General features: G+C 40.0%; 1 protein-coding gene across 4 annotated transcripts; it reads right to left on the bottom strand.

The window, feature by feature from the left end:
- Positions 1 to 1,286: 1,286 nt before the first annotated feature.
- gata6 (GATA binding protein 6) lies at positions 1,287 to 7,161 on the bottom strand. 4 transcript variants are annotated; one of them, XM_063886355.1, is made up of 7 exons: positions 6,925 to 7,161; positions 5,467 to 6,357; positions 4,834 to 5,000; positions 4,019 to 4,144; positions 3,818 to 3,905; positions 3,612 to 3,709; positions 1,287 to 3,114 (listed from the first exon to the last, which is right to left on the bottom strand). In XM_063886355.1, exons 2-7 carry the CDS (start codon positions 6,296 to 6,298, stop codon positions 2,953 to 2,955), a joined length of 1,473 nt encoding a protein of 490 aa, XP_063742425.1. In that variant the 5' UTR covers positions 6,299 to 6,357; positions 6,925 to 7,161; the 3' UTR covers positions 1,287 to 2,952. The 4 variants fall into 4 exon arrangements, with proteins under 4 accessions (XP_063742425.1, XP_063742424.1, XP_063742426.1 ...); XM_063886354.1 differs by lacking the exon at positions 6,925 to 7,161 and adding an exon at positions 6,520 to 6,712; XM_063886356.1 differs by lacking the exon at positions 6,925 to 7,161 and adding an exon at positions 6,562 to 6,671.
- Positions 7,162 to 7,769: the final 608 nt, after the last annotated feature.

Raw genomic sequence — 7,769 nt, 5'->3', positions numbered from 1 at the left:
TTTTAATGGCATATTATTCCCAATCTCATAGATATTGTCCCAACCCTGTGATAACATTCACAGTTACTTTCCATCATTTTACAGTTACTTACTGTAAGCTTGCCCTTTGCATCACTCTGTGCGAACGTGGCGGTTGATGTGACCCTCAGCTCTGCGAACATCCATCCACATAAGAGCGCAGGGAGGATTTCTGCACTGTTGTGTTTATATTTCCTCCCTCGCAGCACCATGGATACCAGTCAGACAGTGCCAAGGTAGGACCACCTCATAAATTCAGAAACCTTTAAATATTTGCCCGTGTTTTGAGTTCAACACCAGTTTGCATTTACATATCTGAAGGTGGTTTAGTAATTTATCTGTGTAGAAGCTTAAGGTCTTAATGCTTGGTGGTCTCAGTGTGTGAATAGGGTTTTAAATAACACCCGGCAGCCAATAAACACATGCAAAACATTTCCATTTGCCATATGCAGCCAAATTCAACAATGAAACAGAAAAATAAACCTTTATGGTGGATGATCTTTAGCTAAAACAAATGGCCCCAGGAGTATTGTTTTGAAAAAATGTCAAAAAGTTTAATCTTTTGCAAAAGTGAAAAAATAGTCAAACTACAATGTCCATCCCCAAACTGTGACGTGGCTGTTGTGTTGTGTAGCACATTCCTCTACACTCAATAAAGTCAACTAAATCAATGTGTCAAAGAGCAGACAGATAACGCTAAGCCCAGACATAAATCTTAACCATCTCTGAAATCTTTTCATGTGGTATTACTCACAGGCCATATTCGCTTAAGTACAGTAAACATTGTGACAGGTACTTTGAGCTGCTGGTTCAAGAGGACACAGGAAAGTTGATTGTGCTTTGAGCTTTCAGGGGCCGGCAGAGAAAAAAAAACTCTTAAGTAAAAAGCTGTCCGGAAGAATAAAGGCTTGCTTTAATGAAACATAAGCAGAGTGTGGAAGCAAACCCAGAAAAAGCTGGAAATCCAAACCTGCAACAATCATTTTTGGTCAGAGATGAAGCTCTCTTTTTGTCCCAATAAATCCTCACCTTACATTAGCTAGTCTTGATTTTTTCTTTCTTTGTGTGCATCACTCCCAATCATGAAAACATCTGAGAAAATAAAGCCAGTTTTGGTTCCACCAGGGAGAGAAAGGGAGTTAAAGCATGTCTCTGATTGCCTCACAAAAGTATGCCTGAGTAATATTAATATTATGCAAGAACAGGATTTCTTCCACAGCTTTAAAAAGTACTGATTATTTTTCTTTTAAACACAGGCTAACTGTAAATCATTTGCATAACGAGAACAATTTATTGGACTGAAATTTAAATATTATAATTTGTTATAAAAAATAAAAACAACAGCAAAACAGGATGCTAAAAATAAACATGATATTTTCCAAGAAATAAAAATAAATCCAGAAGAACGAAATGAATGACATGCCCTTTTTGGATGAAGCAAGTTTTGATGTAAAAAAAAAAAGAGAAGGAATAAACCTCTTTACGCCAAGTTTCACATGTAACTCAGATTGCCTTTAGGTTTAAATAGATTCATGATTGTGTTGTTTTTAACTCCTCACGCAACACAGCTGGAGAAAATCAATGTGGAAAATGAAACACAACCTCTTGAATTTTGATTTTACATGTGACCCATGCATCTGTGTTTAAAATCAATACCAAACTGAGCTTCTATTCTGCTGAAAATATTGCATTGTAATATAACTCACTAGCTTCACTTTCTTAAAACTGTCCACCTCAATACGTTAACCTACTGGGTCATTGCACTCCATTATTTCCTCAGGGGAATTAGTCAAAGTCTTCAGAGTAACATGAATTTGTTCAGAAAGGACCTCATGCTCCGCTTCGGTCTAATTTTAGTATAAAATGATGCAATTGTACATGCTTGCATTGTGAAAGGAACACAGTTTATAGTGAGTCAGGTAGTGCAGCCATTAGTCTTCTTTTGCAGTTTATGTCTTGTAACATAAAGGTAGGTAGGCCCACAGCTCTTCTGGGTGTGCTTTGTTCAAACAAGCCATCCAACTGCTTTACATGTAAAATCATTTGTGTAGCTTTGCTTTCAGAATAGTACCTTAATGCTACCTAACAGCTGACAACATTTCAGTATCAGAAATTAGTCTGAAAGAGTTGATTATTTGCATTTTTTTCAGTTAATAATCAAACAAAACCACTTGACGACATAGTCATTTATACCCTGTTTAAACCAAACTAGTTTCAGTCAAATACAGTAAGAGCTTTCAGTGGAAAACATGTGCAACACTACTGTACTACAAACAACCACTTATGAAGAAAACAAAATTAGAAAAAAGACATCAGAATGGTTTAACTTCTACTCTATATTGATATCTTTATTAACAATCATAGCCATGTTTTTAACAATGGAAGATTTTATAAATATTTTTTTTGCTTTTGATTCATAAAAGTTGTCTTGGAACTTGTGGCATGATTCCAGTTTTGGAAAGAAAACAAAAAAAATAATCTAAATGTCCTTAAAGAATATAGCGCTTTACGAAGCAATGGTATCCAATCAATAGCTTTTTCTTCAGAGAGGAAATCCAGTATGTACATGATGGCTTTATTTTAAGAAACGAGAGCTGGTGTGCCATGGTGTGCCATGGTGGATGGAGAGATACGAGTGCATGGCAGGTCCAGAGAGCATCCGAAGCAGGCCATCTGATTGATCATCTGGCCTGGTGATTCCCTTTGTTTTGTTAAGGCAACAAGATCCCCAAAACCAACCTGGAAAACAATCCCAGCTATTCCACGCTCGGTTCAAGCTTGCAGTGTGACTGAAGGTCGCTTCTCCCTTCTTTTCCCTTCTGTCCGACTCCTTACATCAGCGAGGAAAAAAACTTTGCCCCCCGAATACTTCCACACTACATAGCATCCAGACAGAGGAACCGGGGAAGGCTGTCCTCCCAAAGATTTAGATGTTCAAGCTAAGGCCATGGGGCACCAGGGTTCCCCCCTCACTGAAGCTACATCTGAGGACTGGGACAGACCCACGCTGGTGTACAGGCTGTCCTGTCCCGGGTACTTCCCCGCTGAGCCGGAGCCGGGTCCCTCCCCTGAGCTGGATAGCACAGATGAACTGACCTGCAACAAAGCAAATATGCAATATTAGCCTAATTGTATTTTCAAAGCAGACATCAGTTACCAAGAAAAGGCTTAATTTGGAATGTGATTCATGTTTCCAAAAAAGCACCAGATTCTGAGCATTGTGAAGCTCATCTCATTATAATATCATGGTGACATAGCAGTAGTCAGCTCTACCAAACAGTCTTTCTAGCAATCTTATTAACAAAACACCTGCTCTAGCAAATGCTTTAGATTTTATTCATTTCAAAATATTCAACCCAGAAGATGCATCAAGAACAATGTATTTAGGTTAGCTGAAGTATACATAGTGTAGTGTTATACAGTATAATACAATATAGTATAATTATGGTATATTTGAAATGATTTGTTTATTAATAAAATATCATGCCACATCACACGTGTCCAATAAAAAAACGTGATTCTTTAAATTGAAATGGAGCAGGTTATATTTAATTAAAATGTATCAAAATAAAGAGAATAAATTCAAGTGTTACCCCTGACACCTGTCCGGGGGGAGAGCTGGTTTTCGAGCAATCTTCAGAATTAGATGAAGATGTGGATGTGGGAGTCATAGAGACAGCGTTGTTATTTCCTAAAAGAATAGATGACACATAAATTGTTAAGATCATGTTTCAAATGGCAATTTTTTTGATGAATATCCAGGAAACATATATATGAGCAATCATTATATTTGACTTACCAGAGGATCCCTTAGATTTATTCAAGGTCTTCGGTTTTCTTTTTCTCGTCTGGATTCCCTCTTTTTTCATGGCAAGAGGCCGAGGTACCTGCAGATAGATAATTTTTGGAAATAAATGATTATTTTGGTTGTGGATGCTTTGATTAATTAAAGTGCGTAATAATACGTTTTAAAGAAATGTGAAAGTAAATCTGGACTCACCCCGTGTAATTTTGTGTAGAGCCCACACGCGTTACACACCGGCTCTCCCTCCGCGTTCCTCCGCCACAAAGTGGTCGTGCTGGTTTGACAGTTGGCACAGGACAGGCCGATTCTTCTGGACGTTGACTGATGATAAATCGTAACATCCAATTAATTATTATACTCAATCCCAGAGATAATCCTGATTATTAATAGACCTGTAAAGACTTGGAGTGTGTTTGAACTAAACGTTTAAAGTGTGTTTTAAATGAAAGCCACACTCAATTAGATCATCAGCATCATGTTTCCTAAAAATAATACAGGCCCGCCATTTAAATTCCATATACGCACGGCTTTTTACAGGTTTCTTTATTTTCAAGGAGTCTTACGAGACATCAGACTTCCTTGTAAAACTGTGCGTAATGTAGGTAATGGCACCAGGAAACGATTAGCCCTTTTCGTCACCCATTCAGATTAATTTACCAAACAGAAGCAATGTGACAGACTGAATAATATGTTAACAAATATCTCCAAATAGCTATAGGTGGTTTCAATACAAATAAATCAGCTCTTTCAATTCATTTAAAAATAAATGATGGGGACATTTTACTTATATATTCAAATCAATGAATGGTTGACTGTTGACTGAAAAATGTATATACCAAAATGTTTCTTTTTTTTTTTTTTCATCTGATTTTTCATGCTCTGTCACACATATAATATTACCAAATTTAAAAGAGAAGGTTCGAATATCACATAAAGATCAGACACTATGGCGATAAACTCCAGCCATTGTTTGAACGATTAGGCAGGAAATTGAGCGGTTAAGTGCTTACCGTCCGTTTCTGTGGTTTAATTAATGGCCGGCTCAGCCCATTCATTTTGCTGTAAAGGCCGCAGGCGTTGCAGAGAAAGTGGCCCGTGCCGTCGCGCCTCCACAGCGGCGTGGAGATGGAGCCGCAGTTTACGCACTCTCTGCTCTCCCCCATGTCGTCCAGAATATCTGTAATTTAACAGAAGGCTTAAATCAGAAAAACGTTTTAACATGAAAATTGCACACAGAATCTTCCTAAGGGACTGTGTGACTCGGACATGTATAATCACATTTAAGCTAATTAAATCAGATCCATGGATGTTACATTTATGTTTTTAAGAATTTTAGATGTTTTTGTTTCTATTTTTATTCTTTGGTTATACAAATGGCAGTTATGGCTCTAGGCAAACAAAAATGCCTATTTTTCATTTGCGTATACTCATGCACATGCCTGTTTTGGATCAATTCCTGTACAATTTTACACACAGTTGGGGTAGAATATTGTTTTAATCTCATGACCTCTGGCCTCTACAATGCGATCTGGTTGTGTGTGTACAGGAGTTTCAGTTATTTTCCTAAAAACACATGAGCACATCTGAAATTAAATCATTATCTCTGTCGTTACTCCATTACATTTGTCCCAGTCTATTCTTACCTCCATTTGGTCCTCGGATCAGGGGCGCACCTCTGCTCTGCAGAGTGTGCAGCATGGTGTTATCAAAAGGTCCCCCGGTCCAAGGCGAGGGCAGCTGGGTCAGCTGCGGTGCAACATAAGGAGAGTATGGACTCGCGTAGGTCCCACTGAGGGGCCGAGAGAGGCCGTACTGATCCCTGCTGCTCACATTCAGCGTGTTACTGTAGCCAGTGTCCCTGGGTGTCCCGTTATTCATGGGCGGGCTTGGAGGGTAGTGGAACCGACTGGAAGTGTGCGGGCTCCCGGTGCTGTATGATGGACTCTCCGGGGCAGACTGCGACCAGACCGAGTGGCTGGAGACGGCGTGGCTGGGCTGCGCAGAGCCGCTGGCCTGCAGGTAAGAGAGGCTGGGTATCATGGAGCCCACCCGGGAGCTGGGCACATACACCGGGGAGTTGGGGTTGGAGTGCATATAACCACCAGAGGAGGAATCATATCCAGTCTGGCTCTGCGCCGCGGCGATTGCCAGTGTTTGGTACATGTCGCTCGGGTCCACCAGCAAGCTCGCCTTGTGCGCTCCGCTGGAGAGGACGAGTTTGCTACCCTGGTCTAAATCCGTAAACAGCGGGATGTCCTCCACAGTGGTTAGGGTGTTGTTATGGTGTCCGAAGTGAACGTAGGAGTGTAGTGATCTGCCGTCGGAGCGGCGGTGCCCCAGTGCGTCAAGGTCGATCGGAGGTGTCCTCAGCTCGTCCCTCCTGTCCCCGGGCAGGTAGGTCTGCTCAGCCGGCGACCCTGGGCTGCTGGATACTTCTCGCTTGACCATGGACCAGCTGTTTTCGCCCAGGTCCATCCAGGAGCACTTTCCATACACCGTAGTGGTTAATAAAAATCGTAAGGGAGTAGTCTACCCTGGAACAAAAAAAGAGTTGGAACCGTTAGGATTGTGAGAAAATAGAAGAACATGAAAAGTTATGGACAACAACTTTAAAGCTGTAAACACCAGGATATAAACTGGCCAAGTTCTATAGCTCTGACGCTCAGCTTGTTTTCATCTTTTAAAGTCCAGCTTACATTTCCACAGTTTAAAGTAAAAAATACTATCCGACTACACACTTGACGGCACGTTCACTGACTCTGTATCATCTCCAATAAAACACATCCAATCCCATCAAGCGCTTTAAGAGGCACTGGATCCGTCAAATCTCAGTCCTCCCACACACGCACACAACTACACACACAGACACACACATATAACAGATAGGAAACAAAACGCAATATGTCTTCACAGCAAAAGAGATAACTGTTTGATAAGACCCAAAAGAGATAAGGGCCGAGAGGCAGGCTGGAGCGATAAAACAATACCCCACAATGATGATAGGTCCTGTGCGTAAAATGTGTAAGCAGCTCTGTGGCATATGGGAGAAAATACAGTAAAAAGGGGAAATAAAGAGGCATTAGTCGCTTTCCACCACATACCTGCTATTTTTGTGCCATAGGTCGCACTCAAAGTTCCTAATAGTGAGCTGCTGCTTCTCCTGGAAGTAATGGGAAACGTTAGTGCGGTCTGACGAGGTTTATGAGAGGAGGCGCTTCTGCTGGCTGAGGCTACAGGAGGAGGACCAATCAAGAGAAGAGAGAGGCTGAAAACACGATGGGGGTGCCAGCCTATAACTCCTCCAATCAATCACACCGAGGAACAGAGAGGAAAGAAAAGAGACTTGATCATGTCTGAAAGCTATAATAATTTGCAAATGTAATCAGGTTTAAGAAAGTTTTAGACAGCTTTGTTTTGGACCGATGAAGCTCCACCCACATCCCTTTTTTGTCTTGCTTTTATTTCATCAACCATGTTTATTATAAATAACCAAAGGGCTATCGGTCCCAAGTCTATTATATTTGTATTTCATCTTCCAGCATTATAAGCTTTTATTTTTCTCTACAATGCTAGTTGAATAAGTTACTGCCATTTTTTTCAAAACCATCTGCTGATTTAAATAGTGAAATCTTACTAAATGAATGTACTTAATTACAGTTTGGTTGTATACAATTGCATTGTACTTTTACCTTACTTCAATCAATTGTATTGTACCATAGTTTGACTTTCCTAAATGTGTACAATTTACTGCACTATATTTACGTTTCACTTTCCCAATTATTATTTTAAATAAAAACCATATGGCTATTATTTAAACAGAACAAATTATTACACTTTTAATTAAAGTTTGACAGTTAAAATCCCCCCTAGCAGGATCAACTACATCAATAAAACTACAAATACAATTTAACAATACAATATATATGGGTTTAAAATATAACAATTT

Source organism: Eleginops maclovinus, chromosome 6, assembly GCF_036324505.1.
Source record: "Eleginops maclovinus isolate JMC-PN-2008 ecotype Puerto Natales chromosome 6, JC_Emac_rtc_rv5, whole genome shotgun sequence".
NCBI classification, from domain to species: Eukaryota; Metazoa; Chordata; class Actinopteri; order Perciformes; family Eleginopidae; genus Eleginops; species Eleginops maclovinus.
The sequence above is the reverse complement of the archived record's forward strand: the minus strand, read 5'-3'. Positions and strand labels throughout refer to the sequence as shown.